The sequence below is a fragment of the Enhydra lutris genome, unplaced genomic scaffold (genome assembly GCF_002288905.1).
Source record: "Enhydra lutris kenyoni isolate GAN:26980312 unplaced genomic scaffold, ASM228890v2 scaffoldscaffold2, whole genome shotgun sequence".
NCBI classification, from domain to species: domain Eukaryota; kingdom Metazoa; phylum Chordata; class Mammalia; order Carnivora; family Mustelidae; genus Enhydra; species Enhydra lutris.
In genome coordinates, this window is record NW_019154086.1 from 68,661,622 (window position 1) to 68,684,294 (window position 22,673).

Below are 22,673 nucleotides of genomic sequence, written 5' to 3' on the forward strand. Positions count from 1 at the left end.
TAGATAGGTATATATATATATATATATATATATATATATATGTAATTAGATTGATGAAAATATATATATATATATATATATTAGATTGATGAAAAGAACAGAGCCACCCACTTGATTTTGGGTGTATTTTGTTCTCTTACAAGAAATTGCCTCCCAAAATTTTAAAGAAAGAAAAACTTATATATCTACAAAAATAAGGGTAAACATGATGAAGGGTTGTAATATGACTGTAAAGATGAAAATTTTAAAAAGTTCTAAAAAAGGAATTGATAAGTTTGTTGGAAAAAGAAAAAGAAAAAAAAAAGAGGAGAGAATGTGCTTAGGCTGACTAGAACAAAGCCATGTGCTAGACTCAGGGTATATTTTGATCTATTAGAAGAAATTGTATTCTAAAATTTTTTAGAAAAAAAATCTGTATGTATACAAAAATAAGGTTAAATACAATGAAAGGATAAAATATGACTATAACAATGAAGGTTTAAAAGGATTTTTTTTAGAATGGTATTGTTAAGATAGACTAGTTTAAAAACGTTAAAAGAAGAAAGAATAAAAGTTAAAAAAATAGAATAAGAAAAAAAAATTTACAAATTTAACTTTGCAAGACTAAAGGATCATGGAGGGAAAGCCACAAATTCTTTGTGTTGCTTTCCCCTAGCTCTGGAGTTCAGCTGTTCTCCTTGATCAGTGAGCTTGGTCTTGGCTGGATGTTCTTGCTGATCTTCTGGGGGAGGGGCCTGTTGCAGTGAGTCTCAAATGTCTTTGCCTGAGGTGGAATTGGACCACCCTTGCCAGGGGCCAGGCTAAGTAACCTGCTCTGGTTCACTCTCGGGAGCTTTTGTTCCCTGAACGCTTTCCATAGAGCTCTGGAGGACAGGAATGAAAATGGCAGCCTCCCAATCTCCAGCCCAGAGGAGCCAAGAGCTCAGGGCCCTACTTTTCAGTGTGCCCTCAGAGATAAGCAGTCAATCACTCCCATCTCCCTGGTCTCTTTCTATGCTCTGTGCTCACCTGGCCTGTGACCCAGCATTTTTACCTCTGGCACACAGTCCCATTTGGAGTCTCCAAACCCAGCAGACTGCTGCCACACAGCTCCTCCCAGAGGAGGAAGGTGAGTCTCCCCAGATCTGCCACTTGTGGGGTCCCTGCTTGAAGAGCAGTGGCCTGGCAGTGCCTTGGATCACAGTTTAAGGTAACCCCAATCTGAGAGCTCACTCCTCAGCTCTGTCTCTGTAGTCAGCTTCCCCACTCTGATACCTGGGAACTCTGTCACACTCAGGCACCCCTGGTCTTTCTGTGACCCCACAGGACCTGAGACCACACTGTCCCCAAGAGGGTTCCACCCCTGCTTTGCCTCTGAAGTGATGTCTCTCAGTGGAGCAGACTTCTAAAAGTTCTGATTTTGTGTTTTGCTGCTCCACTGCTTGCCAGGAGCCGGATCTTTCTCCCCCTCAGTCTATCTTCCAGTCAAATTGGAGTCACTTCCCTGCACGTCCTGCCTTTCAGGAAGTGGTCAATTTTCTGTTCCTAGAATTGCTGCTCTTCTTCTCTTCTATCTCCTGTTGAGGTTGTAGGTGTTTGAAATGGTTTGATACTATCTAGCTGAGCTACTGGGACCTGATGTCATATCAGTCTGCTAGTCCCTACCATCTTGCCTCCATTCCAACCACAGTGTTCAGTTCTACCTCCTAGCGGTCCCAGAAATAAAACAAAGTGCCATTCTTACATGTAAGTAAGAAGTGAAACCTTCAAAATATGCTCACTATTCAGAGAAACTACATCATTAGTCAATCTACATTCAAGGTAAATAACTGCCTTTTCCTCTGATAACAGGGACCTTTTTTCTTTGAGTCATTTGGCATTATGCTATTAATGCTTTCCTTTAATTTTGTCTGCGCTGTTAAGCGCAAATCATTGAGATTCCCCTTTTTCGAGGGAGAGGACACTAATAGTGGGATCTGGATGGGTATGTGTAGTCTATGCTGCCATCTAGTGATCATATTGTACTATTGCATGGTGGATGAAGATTGCTCTGCTTTATTTAATGTCACCCACTTTCCTCTAAAGCTGAGCAAGATTCTTCAGTCTGCTCTCCTTCCTCAGCTCATTCTGTATCTCAGAATTGAAGTTGGGAGGGGGGAATAAAATGGTGGTAAAAAGGATAGAAGCTTTACTGGGGCTTGGTATTTCAGGGAAACAAGAGAAAACACCATTTCTGAATGAGAACAAAGATTCGGGGGAAGCAAGTGCCCCCTACTGGCTGCTCTTGGCATGGCCAGGTTATATTTCCAAAGAACCAAAGTAAAATAAATGAGAAAACAGATGCAAATGAAATGTGTATAATCTCTCCAATCTCAGTTTCTTCATATATTGAAAAGAGGAGGGGATAATATAAATGATCTCCAAAGTTTTTTTTCCATAACAACATCCTACAACTCTATGATTTTCATCTCAGGATATTCACGCAGATACACCAGGAAATATCTGGAGGCTTGGACTTTATGGTTGTTTTTCAGATGTTCTTGACCCAGTCTAAATAAGATTTTCATTTCACTTTCCTTTTCCCTCTCCACTTTCCTCACCCATGATGAATATATTGAGGACACAGCTAGACTGAGTTTTCTCTTTGGCTCCCTGTCAAAGGGATAGTAACTGGCTGATATCATCAGGGTGGACAAAGAGTGAACAAGAGGCAATTTATTCAAGGGGGACTTAAACCATTACACAATTCTCCAGTGACCTTGTGATTCATTTTGTTTCCTTGTAGTTGCCACTTTCTAATTTTGACAGATGTGGTTTTCTGCTTTTCTCTTAAGAAGCTTACTGGGCTTTCACAGAAAGTACTACAGGGATAATGTTAAGGAGTCAATTCAGTATCAACAGAGACAGATGTCTTATTGTAATTGAACTGAAACCCTAAGACCTTCCACAGGCCAACTTTTTATAGCCTAGGCCAGTGCCTTATTTTTATTTTGATGCAAACCATTTCCCACTTAAAATTCATAGCTGACAAAATATAAACAACTTTTATTCCTCCCTTAATGTTAGTATTGATATGGGTAGTTGGTCTAGCAAAGATAATTCAGTAAAGTGGTCAGAAGGATTTGCACCATTGATTCATCCCTACAATGTGGAGAGGGGCACACCAATGTGATTTAAGTGGTAGTGGAAGGCATATGATCTGCCAATGTGTCTAAAAAACATGTGCTCCAAAATAGCTCCACTACCACCAAAAGTGTAGACAATTTCTGCTTTAGTGCCTCATTCCTTCAGGTCAAAATACTGCTTCAAAATCCCCTTTTAATGTCTTGCTTGATTTTTTTTTAAGATTTTATTTATTTATTTGATAGAGACAGAGGTCACAAGTAGGCAGAGAGGCAGGCAGAGAGAGAGGAGGAAGCAGGCTCCCTGCTGAGCAGAGATCCCGATGCCGGGCTCAATCCCAGGACCCTGAGATCATGACCTGAGCCAAAGGCAAAGGCTTTAACCCACTGAGCCACCCAGCTGATTTTTTTTTAATCAGCTACCACTATTATGCTATGAATTCAAAAGTTCAGCAGTCAACAAAAGTAGTCTAAAGATGATGGGACATAACATTTTGATAGGGAGGATGTGTAAAGCAGAGCCTATAAATCAGAATTTCCCAATGGGTGTTCTAGAGAAGCACTCTATTTGAGGAATATTAGTAAGTCCTGTAGATCGTCCCCCCCCCTGACGGTGCATGGGGGAAAAATGAGGCACAAACAAGTCAGCTGTAAGAGAATGGGAGCAGGGGACAACAGTAGAATGTCGTCCCGAACAACTCCTCAGTCTCATAGTTACTAGAAAGTGAGTAATAATCAACAAAGCCGGAGTAGATTACACATTGACCTCATGATACCTGGTCTTGTACATATGTAAGAAGAAAGGCAAAACATGTCTGGTCATGTAGTACTTGACCTATAGTGAGCAAGCTCAAATGAAAGGATTGTCTGACTAACTGCTGATGCTCTCTGGGGAAGGGGAGATAACAGAAAAAGGAAGAAGGCAGCATTCTACCCTGAGTGAGCTGGGCATCCCCAACTGCTCGGTTTCAAGGACGTATATTGTCCTCTCCCCCAGAGGCCTGTTGCCAGTACATGTTTTTCTTAAGGCTATATCTAAGCATGCTTGGTAACTAGTATAATTTCTCATAAGTTATATTTTAAGCAGTACATTGTTCTGAGGGACGGTTACATTAGATTTTTTTTTTTTTTAAAGGAGATCTGAGGCCAACCAAGTTTGGGAAACAGAATTCAGGAAAACTAAACAAGCTCTTTTAATAAGGCTTTTGATGTGTTAATAATCATTCAACAAATATTTATTAAACACAAACTATTTCCCAAAAATCGTTGTGTTTGGAATACTCCAAGGTACAAACAAAGAAAGATTGCTTTCTTGTACAGCTTACATTCTAGCAAGGTTAGACAGAAAACAAACAATAAACATAACAATTAAGCTGTATAAAACATGCTAAGGCTATAAAAGGTCAACTGTAGCACGGGTTGTTGGAAGAAAGGGAACATACTACATTTTTTTTTGAAGAGTGGTCAGGGTACGTTCCATTGAGTAAATGACATTTGAGCAAAGATAAGGAGTTACCTGGATATCTGGATAAAGAGTGTGTCAGTCAGGCAAGTGTAACAACCTATTTCCATCTCAGTTTCCTGAGGTGGAAACATTCTTGCTAATGTTCAAGGAACAACAGAGGTCTGTGGTTGCAGAACAGCTGATGGGAAGGGAAGGAACAGTAGGAGTCAGAGAAGCAAAGAGGAGGAGGGAGTTGTAGATTATGGGGTGCTTTCCTAGCCATTGTAAAGACTCTGTAAATTGAGAAAAAGGAGAAGCCATTCCAATTTGGAAGAGAGAAGTGACTTTACTTGATCTTTATTTTGAAAGAATCACTGGTTGTCATGAATTAAATGAAACAGAGCAAGGGAAGAAGCAAGCAGACCACTTAGGTCACTGCTGTAAAAATTCAAGCAAGATGGTGACTGAAGACCAGAGAAGTGGCTGAGGTGGTAGTGAGAAGCATTCGGGTCCTGGATGTATTTTTAAGGTGGATTGGACATGGAGTGTGGGAGAGGAGTCAAGAAAGGACAGTATTGTTATAAGTTGAGATAGAGAAAGTTGTAGGTGAATCAGAACAGAAATATTAATGAGGTTACTTTTGGACATGTTAAACTTAAGATACTTATCAGACATCCAAGTAAAAATATTAAGCAGGCAGTTAGATGTGTGTCTTAGTCCATTCAGGCTGCTGTAACACCAACGGGGTGACTGATAAATGACAGAAATTTGTTTCTCACAGTTCCAGAAGCTGAAAGTTCGAGATGAGGGTGCTGGTGTGGTCAGGTGAGAGTCTCCTGGGTTGCAGATTTTTCATTGTATACTCACATGGTAGAAGGGGTGAGGATCTCTGGTGTCACTTTAATAAGGCCACTAATCCCATTTTTTGGAGGGCTTCATCCTCATGACCTAATTACCTCCCAAAGGACCCACTTACTAAAACCATCACCTTTGGGGGTTAGGATTTTAACATATGAATTTTGGGGGCCACAAACACTGAGACCATAGCAATATGAGATGGAATTTTGGAAGAAAGATCAATGATATAAATTGGGGAGTTGTTGGTATGGTTTTTAAAGCCTTGAGACTGGATGAGATCCCTAAAGAAGTGAGTTAACAGGAAATACCAGTGCTACAGTACTGGGGTACTGAGGGTGGCACTTTTCCAATATTATGCAGTCTGATGGAGGAGAGAGAATCAGGTAACAGGACTAGAGAAGAATGACCAGAGAGGAAAACAGGAGAGTACAGAATTCCAGAAGGCAGGTGAAGAAAACGTTTCAAATAGGAGGGAGATCAGGTGCGTCAATACTTCTAATAGACCAAACAAGATAAGGACTGAGACTAGACCATGGAACGAACAACCTCCAAGTTGTTATAGGACAGGAATACTTCCACTGTACCGTGTAATGTGAACTATAAATCCCTGAAAGGGTAGTAAAAATCTATTTCCCAAACTCACTTAGCACAAACCAATTTTTCACAAAATATCTCGTGTAGCCATGAACTACTTTGGGAAATACTGGTGCAGATAATGGTACTAAGTGAAGAGAACAGAATGGTACTAAGTGAAGAGAATAGCATAGAGTGGTAGGCTCAAGGGGTCAGGTCCTGCATCCCCCCAGAGCACTGAGGGGCAGAACAAACTGTGACCACAAGGAGGTCCTCCAGCAGCCAAAGTGACAGTAGTTTAAGACCGACAACTCTTCTGGTATGTCTTCGGTTGACAGGCTCTTTGCAGAAGAGGAAAGTTTAGTGGTCCAGAAATACATGAGAAAAGTGCTGACAAAAGAAAAGGAGTGAAAGGAAACCGTCTTTAGAATGGAATCCCGGGGCCAGCAGGGGGTGCTCTCACACCAACCAGTCCTTGTCCAATAGGACCCAATAGGAAGACCCAATAGGAAGAGAGAAACCATACCAGAGGATCCTGCTTGAATATCCCCGCAGGGGGAAGACAGGCTCACTTGCCGCTGGCCAATAAGAGACTGTCACAACTCTGGCAATGAGAAGCCCCTACACTTCGAATTCCCAGTTGATTACAGTGGACTGTTCATAACAGCCCTTCCCAACGTTCCCCTTTCCTCCACAAAGGTGAGTTCGTCCCCTTTTTCTACGGACTTGCAGATACCTTGCTAGGGCTTGCTTGTCCCGGACTGCAATTCTCTCCCTGTTCTGGAATAAACCTGTGTCTGACACTAAAATAACAGACAGTTTATTTCTAAGGTTGACACTTCTCTAGCCAGTAGGGAAATTAAAATTAAAACTACAGCCGCGGGGTGCCTGGGTGGCTTAGTCGTCAACCAGCTGCCTTCGGCTCAGGTCATGATCCCCCGGGTCCTGGGATTAAGCCCCAAATCGGGGTCCTAGGATCAAGCCCCCACCAGGGGTCCTGGGATTGAGCCCCACATCCACCTCCCTGCTCAGAGGGAAGCCTGCTTCTCCCTCTCCCACCCCCCAGCTTGTGTCCCTCTCTGGCTGTGTCTCTGTCAGATTGAAAACAAAAACAAAAAACAACAACAACAACAAAAGAAAAACTACAACAGCCATTGGATTAGGTAATATTTAAAAACCTGATAATACCAAGCTTAAAATAAGATTTTTAAAAATGAGGACTCTCGTGTTTCAGGGGTCAGGGTGTGAATTGGTATATTGGTTTTATGAGCAATATATTAGTATCCAGTAAATTTGAAGGTGTGAAAATTGTCCAGCCTCCCAGTTTTACTTCTAGGTATGTACCCTACATACCTAGAAACTCATACACGTGTGCACAAGCAAATATTTACAAGTATTCACTGCAGAAACGTTTATAATAGATAGTTTAGGATAGCAAAAGAAGAAATAATGTCTGCCAATAAAAGAATAAGTTAAATGTTAGTTATTCACACACACTGAAATGCCATATAGCAATTAAAAAGTGACTTAACTAGAGTTACGTCTATCAGCATAATAAATCTCTCAGCAAAATGTTAAGAGAAAAAGTAGGTTGCAGAAGTAACAGTATAATAGGTGACCATTTTTTTAAAGTTTCTGAAACATACAAAAGGTTTGGAAATATTTTGTAGTAAGCACATATTTTAAAGAGAAAAGGCATGGCTAAGAAGCATACAAGAAGGTTTTATGACATTGGCTAAGAGAAGATGTAACCTAAGTAAAAATAAATTAATGTGCCAAAGCAATAACATAGGATACAAGGTGTCAAGGAGACAAATCAATTCCAGGAAATTTAAGAATTTCCTTCAACTCCAGCTCTGAGAAGAAAATGGTATTCTTCCTCAATTCTGGTAAACAGGTCAGCTATTGCTATCTGCTCACTTTGTGATATTCCTGTTGGAGAAATTTAATTTCACTGACATACTCATTCTTTGGACCTTCGCATACATAGAGGAAATGTTTCCAGGGAATATTTCTACTCTTTGGGTGCAGAGAACTTTTAGGAATGTGTATGATCATAATTTAACAGTGACAGTGTTCCTTACACATGGCCCAAGGCTAATTTCTTTCTTATTTATCAGGCTGCTTAACATATTAAAACTTAAATTGAACCACTTATGCTTTCAATGGAATACACAATCATCTTAAAATATGGTTATTTGCCCAACAAAAATAATAATTTATTTTTTGTATGAGCTATGGCAATCTGTATGCATTTAGGGAGAGAAAGATTAATTTCTGGTTAAAAGGGAGCCATGAGAAAAAAGGTCTTCAAATGAATAATTAAAATTAAATTAATCATCTTTGTTCTTTTTAAGCATATTATTTTGCTGGATCATTAAATATATTCAAATGATATTGTGTTGGATTAAGGGGATTTAATGCCTAACCTCTCTTTGTCTGCCGAGGACTGCGGCTGAGAGTTCATTGAGTAGGAGATCAGGCATCCCACTAAGAACCTTCCCTGGAAAGAGGAACTAAAGGATGGAAACTGAAAATGAAAAGATCTGCTTTGTTCTCCCTAAACTGCAGATGAGCCAGACAGATGTTTGCCTGTAAGTGATGTGAACCTATTTAATCTACTAAAACAAAAGACACCGCATTGAAGGCAATGCCTCTCCCTTTTCCTTGATACCTTTACTTTGCCCTCTATTTCCTTTTCCTTTTACTTGGCACTCTATTTCCTTTTAAAGAGACGCATGAAGAAGCACTACGGATCGCAATATTGGCTGCATCCATCTACATTCCTTTCTTTCGGAAGAGATGATCCTGGCTTCCCCGTTGGTCTTCTTCACCAGCATCTGGATCGCACTGATGCCGGGTAACTGTGCTGCTTCTGAAATCACGAAGTCCCACCCGCAGTGCTCCTCTTCAGTGAAAAGATCCCGGTAAGAGAGTCATAGTATATCCTCTCCTCAGTCATTGCCCTCCCGCACCAGCTGCCTCAGCCCTATGGGAAACCTAGAAACAAATCTCCACAGGTATCACATATTTGTGGGTGACTGTCTCTAGAGATAGCATTTACCCATCAAAATAAATCACTTCTGGGTAGCATCAGGAAGAGCAGAAGCCTGGGTCTCTCTCTGGCAATTATATGCTTATTTTTGGAGAAAACAAGGGCTTGCATAGAGATCTTCTTTCAGGGAATGTATTTCTTCGATGAATAATGCATTTATTACTACTGATAATGACACAGGTTGAAAGTTTCCCCAAATTTGTTTGAGTAGAAATTGGTCTAAGCAACAACTTCTAATGTCAAGGACTTCAAGAGTAGACAGTTCCATATATCGATAACATAGTAATGGAAAGCATTAAAGCCATTTGTTGCCTTCCAAGGTAAGTTTTCATACCTCTGAAATATTACACTGAATGTCAATATATTATCATTATTATCTTATCATGAATAATTGAGAGCATGTGCGCACGTGCTAGCAAAGGCACATGAGCTGGTAGAGTGTTCATCCTGCTTCACCCATGGGTTTTAGTACTAGGGGTCCCAGGCAAAAGGAATGGTTAGTCACCCTCCCACGCAAGTGCCTTTAATAGCCAAAAATTGACTTCTTGCCTTGGGGGAAGTCTCTCCTTTTCACCAAGCGCAATACTTTGAAAAATACCCAGGAGGGGAAATTGAGGAATTTAGGTGAGTTACATCACCCAGCCAGCCTTGGCAATGAATGAGGTGACAGCTGTTTCAGCCAGATTGCCCTCTCATCTTGAATATTTATGAGGCACTCCCAATAAGATCAGGAAAATGAACATGAAATTTTAATAAATCCTTGTGAAGCCTCAGGTTTGATGACCAGAAACAAAGGAAGCGGCGGGGAGGTGAGGGGGTAGGCAGGAAAAATTTACTAGACTCCTGATTTCTTCTCTGCCCTTAAAAATCAAGGGCCATCTCTCACACTCTTTTTCCATGCTTTTTTTCCCACACTCGGATCTGAGATAATATGAAGTTTCGTCCAGTTTAGCCACTTTCTGAGTCTTCTTCAAGGCAGTTAGGCAAGCAATATTTGGGGAGCATAAGGTTACACCACCAGACTGAGGAAAAGAGATTGTCGTAGGAGCCAACCCATCACACAGACCCACTATGAATGGCAGAGTTGCTGCAGAAACATCTACTATGTGTGGTCATTTAGGTGTTCTTTAAGGGGCAAGAGGAGAACGTCAGTTCTTTGTGGTGAGGTGCGAATTTTTTTGTTCTTGTATAGGAGGTCTCCTTGTTAACTATATTTAAATGAAGAGGGAATCTCAGGGTGTCTACTTCTCGGGGCCAAACATGTCTGTTTTCACTTCTCCATATCCTAAGTGAGGTACCCCTTTCAGCAACAAGCTAGAATATAACTCATTGAAATTTCTATTAGTGTCTTTTGTTCTTCAGAGAAAAATCCTCTTGGGCAATAAGGATTGAATAAACCATCAACCATGGTTCAAAAGTAGCCACTTAGAATGAAAGCCATCATTTTCCCTGAGTGAACCGAGTAATCCAGCCAGCCAATTTCTGAGCTGTCACTTGCCAGTCTCTCATGCAGATTTGAAGGCATTTTTGACAAAAACACAGAAGTTACTCTATTAGGGTAGTTTCTAGAGTAAGGAGCCCGATTCTTCAGATCTTAGTATGTGAATAAATACTGTGAGGTTCTTTGCCCCTCACCCAATCTGATTATCAGTAACTAAGTAAGTAATGAATTAGTTAATTAATAATCCATTCTTTTATAACACAAGAGAACTAATAGAATAAACATTGAAGAAAGGCATGATCTTTCTTTAAAAACTATGAAGTGGATGTATTTACATAACCTGGCATCCCTGTGTATTATATTGGTTTTCATACAATCAGTCCCTTAAATGCTTTGCTATTAATTATTTTCTTTCAGAATATCATCTTACTCTTTACCCAAATATTCCTCTTTTTATCCAAATATTGTGAAAATTGTTTACCTAAAGATACCTTTTGTTTCTTAAAAACAAAACAGGAGGAGAAGGGGAATTGGCGAATAAAGTAAATTTTGGCTGGTGATAAATGTCCCTGTTTTACCTAGGGAAGAGATTTGGCTCCCTGGTGATACAAAGAGGATTAGGCATATAGACTCATTGAATATTTATTCATTCTTCCAACAGTCGTATTGAGTGCCCTTTTATATGCCAAGTGCCAGTCGGGGATTAAGGATGCTAGGGGAAAGATGCAGTGTCTGTGGCCTCAAGAATAGTGAGTAGAGTGCAGAGTCAGCCTCTATTGGCTTGAGCCAAGTGTTACCATTTCCAAGAAATCTGTTTGCTAGCTGTTGAAAATAAATATCATTAAAAATTAAACTATGTGTATAATTTATAAACATACAATTAAATAATTATTTCTTAAAAAGGTAATGAGGGGCACCTGGGTGGCTCAGTGGGTTAAGCGGCTGCTCAGGTCATGATCTCAGGGTCCTGGGACTGAGCCCCACATTAGGCTCTCTGCCCAGTGGGGAACTTGCTTCTCCCTCTCCCTCTACCTGCTGCTCCCCCTGCTTGTTCTTTCTCTCTCTCTGTCAAGTAAATAAATGAAATCTTTAAAAAAAAAAAAAAAAAAGGTAATAAATACTTAAAACTCACCACTTCCTTATTCCTTTACTATATTTTACTATATTATTTTTATATAATATATATATTGTCAGTACCTTGAAATCAGCCACATGGAAGTATTGACATTATGGAAATCAGCAAACACTACAAATAGGGCTGGGTTTTTGTTTTTGTTTTTGTTTTTGTACTCGGGGAGAACAACTTGCTAAACATTTACCAGCACATCCGTGAATCTAACATACAGGGATGGTCCTAGGGATGGCAATGCAAGTGCTCCTGCAAGGAAGACAGAAGGCAGTGGTAGAGGTTGGGCCAACTACAGACAGAGTGCTCCTCTGAAGCCCATAGCTGGTCATGTCCAGCCTTTTCTTGTTGCAAGAAAACTTGACCCCGGTGTTGCCAGATTCTTTGATTTTGTAAAAGACGCAGGAAAGTAAGATTTTCATGTGAAATTTTCCAATTTAATATAACATATGGGCTATGCAAAAAAAAAAAAAAAAAATACCTGCAGACCAGCTCTTAAACTGGTCTAATTTGCTTATTTCACAGATAGGGAAACTGAGGCCTTATCACTGAGCTCATGATTAGATAGAGACCCAAGTAAGATATAGAAACTGTCATGTCTCAAATGGGGCCTTCTCTCTGGGTGGCTCCTCCACAGAAATGTTTCTCTGTATGGGGTTTTTTCCTTTATAAGAGACGGTATGTTGACTAAAGTCAGGTATGTCTTCCCAGAACTGGAGAATTCAGGAACAGCTCAGTCAAAGCCACAAGACTTATAAAATGCACTATGTCCTCCCTAAGATAGTTCAAAAGCCTCAGGGACCTAGATATAAGCATCAGATCCAGAAGTATGAAGGTGGTCCTAGTGATCAAAAACTGGATCACCTAATGTTCCTACTTTATTGCATTCATGGATTTGCATCTATGTAGCCCAATAGGACATTTTTGCTTCATTTATATTTTTAAAAAGGAAAATAATAAATCTATGCAAGGAGTTTTTAAATGTTGCCTACACATTATTTGAGACTACTGGATTCCTTTGGTGTGTTGGTTCGTAACAGAGCTCCAGTGAGAGAGAAAAAAAAACAAAAAAACAAAAAACCAAAAAACTCCATGTTAAGCAGCAGGACATGCTTCTGGAATAACAAGGAGAATGGAATGATAAGGTGGAGAGTGATGCCTGAATCCTTCTTCGGAAAAGATCCAAGATGGCAAGTTCAACTTGTTCCAGATAATTTATAAAGCATTTATTACACATTCAATAACGGAATTTTACATGGAAACAACAAAAAGAATCTCAATTATGTTTTCCCTTTTCCAAGTTCTAATCCTTATTCATATAGCTCCATGATTTTTCATGTTTAAAATTATAGTATAGAAACTATTTTGTATTTTTTTAAGTTAATCACTTTCTACATTGTTTCACAGACATGATAATGGTTGGTAATTTTAATCACTCCATAATATTACTTTGAATTAAAGGATCAATTATTATTGAACATTTATTTTCAGTTTTGCACTGTTGTGAATCAGTAAATATTTTTATGCATGTAGTTTTCCCTGTACCAATAAAAATTACAAAATTCCTGGAAATGAATTATGAGTCAAAGCATATGAATTATCTTCATAGCACTTGAAATTGATTTCTAAAAGGGTTTTGCAAATATTTGCACTGTCACCTACAAAGTGTAAATATTTCCATTTTGTCATACCATTTTAACATGGTTTTAACATGGTTGGCTATTGAGATTTTGTGTTTGGGGCTCATTTAATAGATATAAAATGGTATTGTTCTTAATTGATATCTTGCTGTTAACTCTCTACATTAAATGTTTTTTATTTTTATTTTTTAAAGGTTTATTTAGTGGAGAGAGAGTGTGCACTCAAACACAAAGGAGGAGGGGCAGGAGGGGAGGGAGAGAGACAATCCAAGCAGACTCCCTGTGAGACCAGAGCCTGATACTGGGCTAGATCCCAGGACCCTGAGGTCATGACCTGAGCTGAAATCAAAAGTCAGATGCTTAACTGAATGAGTCACCCAGGCAGTCCTAGATTAAACATTTTTTTTTTTTTAGTATGCTTGTTAATTATATCCTTCCTTGGGTAAATAGTCTATTCATGTCAACTTACTTGTTTTCAACTAGTTTCATCCTAGTAAATTAATCAAATATATAGACCTTGGGAAAGCAGCTTTGTAAATAACCTGCTGAGTGTTAGTGACTCAATTAAAATGAGTTTTTGTCATTCCATTTATTTAACCCCAATGCCTCAGAATGACTTAGATGTATTTACTTTTCCTCATCTGGCTCTAGTACTTTCTAATTCTTTGCATAACATATCCTCCTCAAAGACTCCCTTAATCTCTCTGAATCCACTCAAAATCCAGTCTTTTCTTCCCCCACTTTCTTAATCACAAAATTATAATAGAGTTTCTGATACCAAGAAGAGGGAGAGCATGGAAATAGGTTTCCTTTGTTTCATCCAGGAAGGAAAAGATTCTAACTCAAAGCGAAAAGTGATGACTATTACAAGACTTACACCTACTCTTCCTCAATATTTGTTACACTTTGTGGGCAAAGACAAAGATTGAGAGTTCTCATGTAAGACTCTTCTGTGAACTGAGATTTCTTTGCTCAACCCTATCAGCACTGAGCCTTTTAGAAGACCCTCTTCCCAGACAGATGTTATCCAAAAACCTTCTTTCAGTAGCTACTAAAAATGAAGTTACTTTTTCTAGAAAAGGGGAGAGGGCAGGAGACACAAAGTGGTTTAAAGTGATATATATATATTGAATTAGACCAGAAAGTTCTGAGCTAAACCTGGTGCTCCATCATATATTAACCCCCTTATTAAGCATATTTGCTTCTCTTGCCTTTGTCCTATTTTGGTCTTCACTTTATTAATTTTTATGTATATCTTATTTTATAAGCCAGGGTCTTCATGCCAGGACACCTATACTCCTAAAGGTACATGCAAGCTATCAGAGGGGCATGTGGGCACAGATAGTTTTAAAACAATCAATTTCTGGATCTTTGACTTCCTCTGACCTCTTTCTTAGAATTAATCTACCTGAAAACTGGACTGCAGTCTCCTTCATGATGGCTCTGTCTCATTTGGCAAAATAAAGGCATACCTCTCCCTCTTCCTGAATATAAAATCCTCCTAGGTACAAAGAGATCATTATAAATATTATCGTTGATTGGTAGTGCATGACGCTAGTGTAAATAACACATGGTCTTCCAAAGTAGGTGACTTTTTTTTCTTTGTTTTCAATAAAATCGAAGAACCTAATTAATTTGTCAGGTTACAAATCACTAGAAATAATTATTGATGATAGATCACAATGTGAGTTTTAGGAAGTAAGAAAGAATTTAATTAAGTTATTGCTGAAACAATGTTGAAATAGAATTTCTTCAAAATTCATGTATGTAAAAGTTTTTTTAATAATTTCATCTATAAAGTAAAGAATGGGAATATAATTTATGCTAGATCTGATTTCATTATAGCAAGGAGTAATATCCATATACATGATGTAATTAGGGAAAATATACAATCATTTCATCAAGAAATACCTTTCTAATAAATTTTCATAATTTTCATAAGTATCAACATTTATATGAGTTATATTTTGCTTCATTTGTAATAGTCATAGATGCTAAAAGAGTTCATTTCAAAGTGAATGCATATATTCTTGCAAAGAAATATATGAGGTGATAAAATTCTATGAAGAAAATAAAATGGAAATACAAGTTCAAAGAAAGCAAAGAATGATAGAAAATTTCTTATTTTTAAAGAGAAGTTTGTTTCGTGTATTTTTTTAAAGATTTTATTTATTTGAGAGAGTGAGAGCAAGCACAAGTGGAGGGGATGGAGAAGAGAGGGAGCAACAGACTCCCTGATGGGCCCAGTGTGGGCTGGCATCAAGACCTGAGCCAAAGGCAAATGCTTAATCAACTGGAGCCACCCAGGCACCCCATTTCATGTATTTTAAAATGTATAATGTGAATATGTAGAGTCACTGAATACATTAAGTGTAGGAATAGGAGTTCTCTTTTAAATTATCAATATTTGTCGATATTTGAGTAAATTTAAATTTTATAATGAGAAAATTATAGACATCTTTTTAAATGTATGAGTACATATGTTTTCAAAATTCTTTTAGAGGGTATATAAGCCACACAATCCTTTTTGCAAAATAGGTAAGGTAAAGATAAAGTAAAAGATAAACAGGTATGGGACATCTCACTGTGTATCAGAAGAGTCCTTGAGGTAAGAACAGGTGTGTGTCCTTTCGGTACTGCCAAGAGTGGGCTTTTTAAGAGGCTCTGTGTTCAGTGTTCTTGGGATTCTTAATTAAGATTGATCCTTTCCAATCTCATGATGCTTCTGAAAATGTATGCTCTGAAAAGACACATGAGTGCTCACCATTTAGTTGTATTATATTACCAAAGGAGTTCACAAATTTTCATGAGTTTTCACCAAATTCATATTTCATTTTTCCTAAGATAGTAACAATTAGCTAGCTTTGATTAAATGTCTACTATTTTCCAGACCAGTGGTTCTCCTAAAAAATTGTTATAAATGCAAACTCTGGGCATGGGTCCCAGCAAACCAAGTGATTCAAATGCATGCCAAAGAAGATAATATTTACCAAATATCCTGGCATGAGACCTTGAACATAGTAGGCTTTTAATAAACATATTAGCTGCTATTACTTTTTCAATAAATCGCTCACTCTTGCTCCTGAAAAGAAATGGTCTAATTAATTTGAGATCCTTGGAAGAAATAGTTCTATGTATTCAGTTATTTGTAGGATATAATGACTTCATATGTATAGAATCAAACTCATTGTCTTCTACCCAAGACAGATTTCGTCTTCCAACTTCCCCCATTTCTCTCAAAGGCAAAAATAAGTCTCTGAGGGTCTGTACCAGAAACTTTCCTATTGAAAAACCATTCTGGATGGTGATAGATGTCCATAAGCCTAGACATATTTCTTCATCCAGCTGTTTCAGGATGTGAAATTCTCACCATCACAGGCACTTTATTGAGCTAAGAAATTGCATCTACAAGTCTTCCATTAGAGTTCACCATGCTTTCTGGAGAAGACATTTATGAACGCAAAAGCATATCAGGAATTCAGAGTAACTGAAATTCCCTTAGTAGACCCCTCGGTGTCTGGCTTGTTATTGCTTCAGCTGCTGCTGCTCACAGTGAGGTTGGCAGGCATCTTTCTCAGGAAGGAGCTGAGCAGAGTTGCGAGCACCTGGGACAAGAGGATTGCTCCACTTCCAGAGGAGCTGTGTTTCCACAGACATCCTGCCTCCACACTTAGCAAACCACTGCGAAGTATGGATCACAGGACCAAAAATGAGTCAAGGAGATTCAGCAACTTTTCCAAGTTCACAGACCCAGGGAGTAACAGAGTAACTCCCAGCTCAGACTCTGGGGGTGGGGGGAGGGAGCGTTGCAGGGAGGACACGCAAGAGGCCACACCCCACTTTGCCTTTACCCCAGAGAACTGTAGATGAAAATTGACTTCACCTACTTCACGACCGTACCAGACATCAAGTACAATCCAAATACAAAAACAAGCACAATGCCAAATCCATCCATTTTCGTTCTGGATTCCTCTCCATTCCCATTGCCATCCCTCAGGTTCTAGAACCTCCTACAGACATTCTGCTCTAATCTCAACTTGCACGCACACCTTCTGCTCATTTTTTCTTTGTAAAACACTATTTTCATCAGTTTACAATTTTTCAGTGTTTTTTGGTTTTGTTTTTATCTTTGTTTTTGTTTTAGTGTCTTAGTGCAGAAGTTGTTTGACTTTGATGGCCCCAAGAATCACTTAAGTAACATGTTTAATGCTGATTCCTAGGCCCTGTTTCCTCGGGCCTAGTGATCTGGGGTGGGATGCGTGAATCCAAGGTGGTAATGACAAGGTTTTCCTGGTCTAAAAACCTATATTCTGAGAAACATTACCTGCCAGTGCTTTACATCCAGACTTGGTTGATCACCTAAATTGCTCCAAATTTTGGGTTACCTTACCTGCCCACCATTATATAATAAAGAGTAAATCTTGTCAGCTCTTTAGTTATGTGTAGTATAAGCTGAGAAAATGAGCTTTAATGGTTATATTTCAGAGGATACCAAGTTGAATGCAGAAGGCTAATCTAAATTAAATTACCCAGAACATGTATATCTCAAAAGTATTTTCCCCCTTTTGGAGGGATAACAAACAAGAAGCCAGAATGAGGAAAGATGACAGTACCAAAGCATGGCTCCTGCAATACGAGCAACTTCTCCATATAGAGGAACACGACTTTGCAATGAGACCTGGATTTGGAGGTAAGCATTATCTTTACAAAACTCTTGTGCCGCAATCCCTTGCACTGTGAAAATGAAGTAGAAAATTTGAAGCAATTAAGACCAAAACACAAGACCATCAATTAAGAAAAAAAGCTTACAATGATATTCTCTTGAATGAGAAAAATTGATAAATTTTAAATTGATCAAAAAAAGATAAATGTCTCTAGTTATGGATCCACACTATTTACTAATTATAAATAGGGTGTGTTCGGTAAATAGTGAGTGGGTAGATCATGCCTATACAGCAACTTATTCTCCAACTAAAACCTATAAAATGGATTCTGTGATGATAGCCATAATATCTTATTGAATAACTTTATGAGCTTGAATGCCTGGCTTTGGTGAAAGGACTAACGCACCAAATGCCATGGCTTCCTATGAAAACCTCTGTTCAGGTTTTTCTTTTTATTACTTCCAGCACCTTCCAGATTGTTGGAGTGTCAGGCACTGGGCTGAGCCTGTTAATGCCCTAGCTTATTCCACCTTCCCAGTGCCTCGTGAGTAGGCACTATCATGATCCCTAATACTCCAGTATCCTAACCTCTCTACGCCCCAGTTTCCACACTGGAGTATTAGGGATCAGCTATAGGACAGGTGCAGCTTTTTCATAAACAACTCATACTTTAAGTTTTCAGAGTGAGGTAACACCCGTGGCACTGGCTCTCTTGTGGTTATGACCAAGGGAAGCACAGCAAGGTACCTCAGAGAACTCACTTGTTAGCAGGTAAAATAAAACAGCAGGTCAGGGAGTTGTGATGTTGAGGGATGTTTGTTGTTTTTTAATTTCGTGGAATCCATTGGGTTGCAATTCTGAGGGTCTGGCTCTGATTTTATTAGGTTCCTGACTAAAACATTAACAAGCATCAAAGTCACGGAGGGGTTCTTAACAACAGATTGCAGAGCCCCACCCCCACACCCAGGTGGCAATTCCCAGATCTGGGTGGGGCCAACAATATGTTTTTCTAATCAACTCCTGGGTGATGCTGATACAGCGGGTCTGAGAACCACATTTGATAATTGCTGAATTAGATTCTCAGCATCACATTAAATCTTGGGGCATTTCATTTTGTGGTTTTCCAGAGTATTTCTAACACTTATTAAACTTAATTTAAGCTTTTAGAAGCCTCGCAATTAATCAGGTTTAAAGATGTGTTTGTGTTTACTTCTGGGACTGCTCCTTTATCTTATTTTCTTCAACATCACTGCTCCTCAGACATGTCTTCCTTACTGGAATTCTCCCCAAAATGCCTGAGCCCTCAGCTACCATTCCCAACAGACCGTTTCTTTCCCCCAACGAAAGTTTGCCCAAAGTTTGGAACATGTACTCTACAGCCATCACGCAATAATTCTGTTCCTTGGTGTCCATGATTCTATAAAAAGTTTCTAAAGCCTCTCCTACCAACCTTTAGCTGCAGAAAATGTTACGAAGATAAACTTGCCCCGCCGTGGGCCTTTCAGGCACTAGAGGGCGCCAGTCGCACAGAAATGGCTTGGACCTGGCCTCCCCTGAACAGCAATTAGAAGCTCAAAATGACGTACGCTCTTCAACACCAGTACAAAAAAACCGCTTTAATTCCTGTCACTTTAGGTTCCTCAATTAAATGAATTCCTATCTTAGAAGAAAGTGTTCTGTGGATCTATTTGAGACCACTGAAAGCCAGAAAGATTGAGAGAAAAATGGCTGTCCTTGAATTTGGACCTTGAAACAAGCACTCTAGAAAGGCTTTATCACTCAATGTAGTTCAAGGACTGGCAGCAGAATCACCTGGGAGTTAGTTAAAAATACAGAAGCTCAGGCCCCACGCTCAGGCTTTCTGAATCAAAATCTGCATTTTAATAAGATCCCCAGGTGATTTGAATCCACTTTACAATTTGAGAGACACTGGGACAGAAGACTCGGGGAGGACTTTCTGCTCTTACCTTAAAACACTTAAATCTTGGGGGACGCCTGGGTGGCTCAGTTGGTTAAGCAGCTGCCTTCGGCTCAGGTCATGATCCCGGCGTCCTGGGATTGAGTCCCACATCGGGCTCCTTGTTCTGTGGGGAGCCTGCTTCTCCCTCTGCCTCTGCCTGCCACTCTGTCTGCCTGTGCTCGCTCACTCTCTCTGACAAATAAATAAAAATCTTTAAAAAAAAAAAAACACTTAAATCTTCATTCTCCCTCCCCTAGATCATCCCGGTCCCCCAGAAAAACATAAAACTGACCTTAAATTTCCACTTCTTTTGATCTGTTCGAGATACATGTTAAGATTTTATTTTGAGTGGGAATGCTTTATTAAAAAGCAGTTATTTTTCCTGAGGCTACATTGTGGGGTTATTAAAAATGCAATTGAAACGTGCTACTTAGTGGCAGGTGGCAAATCATCCCACGATGAAGAAATTTTTCTGACAATCATGGACTGGGGCTAAATGGTGTCCAAATGTCTTATGTGTTCAGTCAGCTCAGGCAGAAAAATCCATAAATTCAAGCAGAATTGTCAGCCTGGTAGTTCCGCGAAAACCAGTCCTTAACCATATCTAGTCTTGGTCAGAACAGCTTCTACCAGTGACCCATTTCTCTGTTCTCTTAAAGCTGCCTTCCCAGGAAATCAGGCTGCAGGACATATAAGCCAGGCTTAATTTATCTTCTTCTTTATACTTGTCCATAATATAAACACACGCACATATTTCTTTCCTCTTGAGCTAAATGTAACTTCAGCACTTCTCCTGCCTTAATGTGTTTTCCTAATTAGCTTTAACATTAAAACTAGCTGCTACTGCAGTGTTTTTTACTTTTATAAAGCATTAGAAGATTAATTGACTCATTATGTGGAAACAGGAGGATATAAATTTAGGGGAACTTTTTGTTTAACTTGGGTTATAAATTGCAACTCATTTTCTTTATGTTTTTCCTACCCTTTACATCTCTCATCACCGAGGGCTTTTGGTTTCAGTCTTAGAGATGATGATTTCTTTGTTCCTTTAAAATGAAATCAATTGAGCATCTAGATCCTGGTTCCTGAGTCAAGACAAAAGCTAACGTTGTGAAAGCCACCCATGGAATCTATGTTTGTCAAGCACAAGGGCTAGTCTGGGAGCCAGAGGGACCTGGCTGTGTTCCTTCATTAACTAGCCTTGGGTTTCAGGCAAGGCTGCTAACATCTCCGAGTGAGTTACGTCATAAGTCAGATGGAGCTAACATGGGTTCTACCTACCTACCTAACAAACGGCTGTGATGATAATATGAGATAATATATTGTATCATGTATTTTAAGTGCACTATACACATAAGATATATGACTGTTATTTAACAATCTTTATCCCAGCATGGATAAAAAAAGACTGATGGTCTATCTTCTTGTATATAAAAAAGACTACAAATGTGTGCGCTACTACCTGCGTATTGATCCTGGGTAATTAACACATAATGATAATGGCTAATGTTTCCTTATTTACACTATATTCCAAATGCTTTATATATGGAATTAATGTATTTGTGAAATTGTTATTGTTCGTGGTGTTCTACACATTACTGATCCAACCAATGCTAGACAGTTTGGTCGGTAAGGTGTTTGAACATTTAGTCTCACAGTAAGGCTATTAGGTAAGTACCATAGATTTATTTCCCCTATTTTACAGAAAACAAACTGAGACTTGGAGAAATTAAAGGATTTATGGAAGTTTTGGCTTTAACTCAGGTTTAGTAGCTAGAAATTCCATAATTTTTAATCCATGCGCTTTATTACTACCCTCTGAGACTCAGCTTCTTATCTGTAAAAGGAATGGTATTTGCAACTATAGCCAGCTCCAAAATTCTGTAATTTTACATCTTGCTTTTACATAGCCCTCCGCCTCACACTGTCCTTGAGAATATATAGATTCCTAGACCCCAAAGTAAGGTACACTTGGGCATGAAGTCCAGAGGAGCCAAAAATGAAGTCAGATGGCACCTGAGGGCAAACACTTTTCTTCAAAACGGAAGCCCTCATTCCCCAAGAATAGAATTGAATGGATGAAGAAAGAAATCAGTAATGTTTCCAGGAATCCATTCCTAATAGACAAGCCATGTTTTTGCCCCACTCTTTACCCCAGACCAGTCTTCCAACAACCCTGAGGGTCTAGTGCTTTCCAGTGGTGGCGTGAATATCTCCGTGTGTGGTGACTTTATATGACTTCCCCAGCCTTGCAGGAACAGTCATTAGCAATTGGGCTCTGCTTACAAGTCAAAAGACTTGACATGCAAATTGTTCACAGGTTTTTTCATAAAATAAGTGCTCTGTGAGAAGCACTGAATCATTTTCTCATCAGGAGTGGACTGATTATCTAAATGTTTGAGTGCAGGATTGGGACTAGTAGCTTGTGTTCCTATGAACAGGTTTGCATTTTTGCTGAATTGCAATAGCAATAACATATATTTTGTCCCATTTATGGAGCACCAATTAAGTTTAGTAACTGTGTATTTTTCTAGTCCTCAAAAAGTCTCCATGGTGAGTACTGCTACTAGGATTTTATAGGTGAGGAAACTAAGCTTAGAAATGTCACTTACCCTGGATCATGGATGAGTGGTAGAGCTGGTTTCAAACTCTACTCTGTGACTCTATTGCCAGAATTTTAACCAGGACATTTCTGCTACCTCTCTAAGACTTCGCCAAGCCTTTCAATCCCTTGGACTATTGGAGTTAATGGGAATATTTACTCATCCTGAAGCCATCCTGAAAGGCCATGAATTTCTATTTTGATCTCTC

The 22,673-nt window shown here is 39.1% G+C and overlaps 1 protein-coding gene across 1 annotated transcript in view; it reads left to right on the forward strand.

The window, feature by feature from the left end:
- The first annotated feature begins 8,778 nt into the window (after positions 1–8,778).
- LOC111151629 (gamma-aminobutyric acid type A receptor rho3 subunit) overlaps positions 8,779–22,673 on the forward strand; it is a 44,763-nt gene continuing 30,868 nt past the window's right edge. The window contains exons 1-2 of the mRNA XM_022509744.1: positions 8,779–8,903; positions 17,810–17,928. Coding sequence (XP_022365452.1) covers positions 8,779–8,903; positions 17,810–17,928 — 244 coding nt within the window. The remainder of the gene's footprint in view (positions 8,904–17,809; positions 17,929–22,673) is intronic.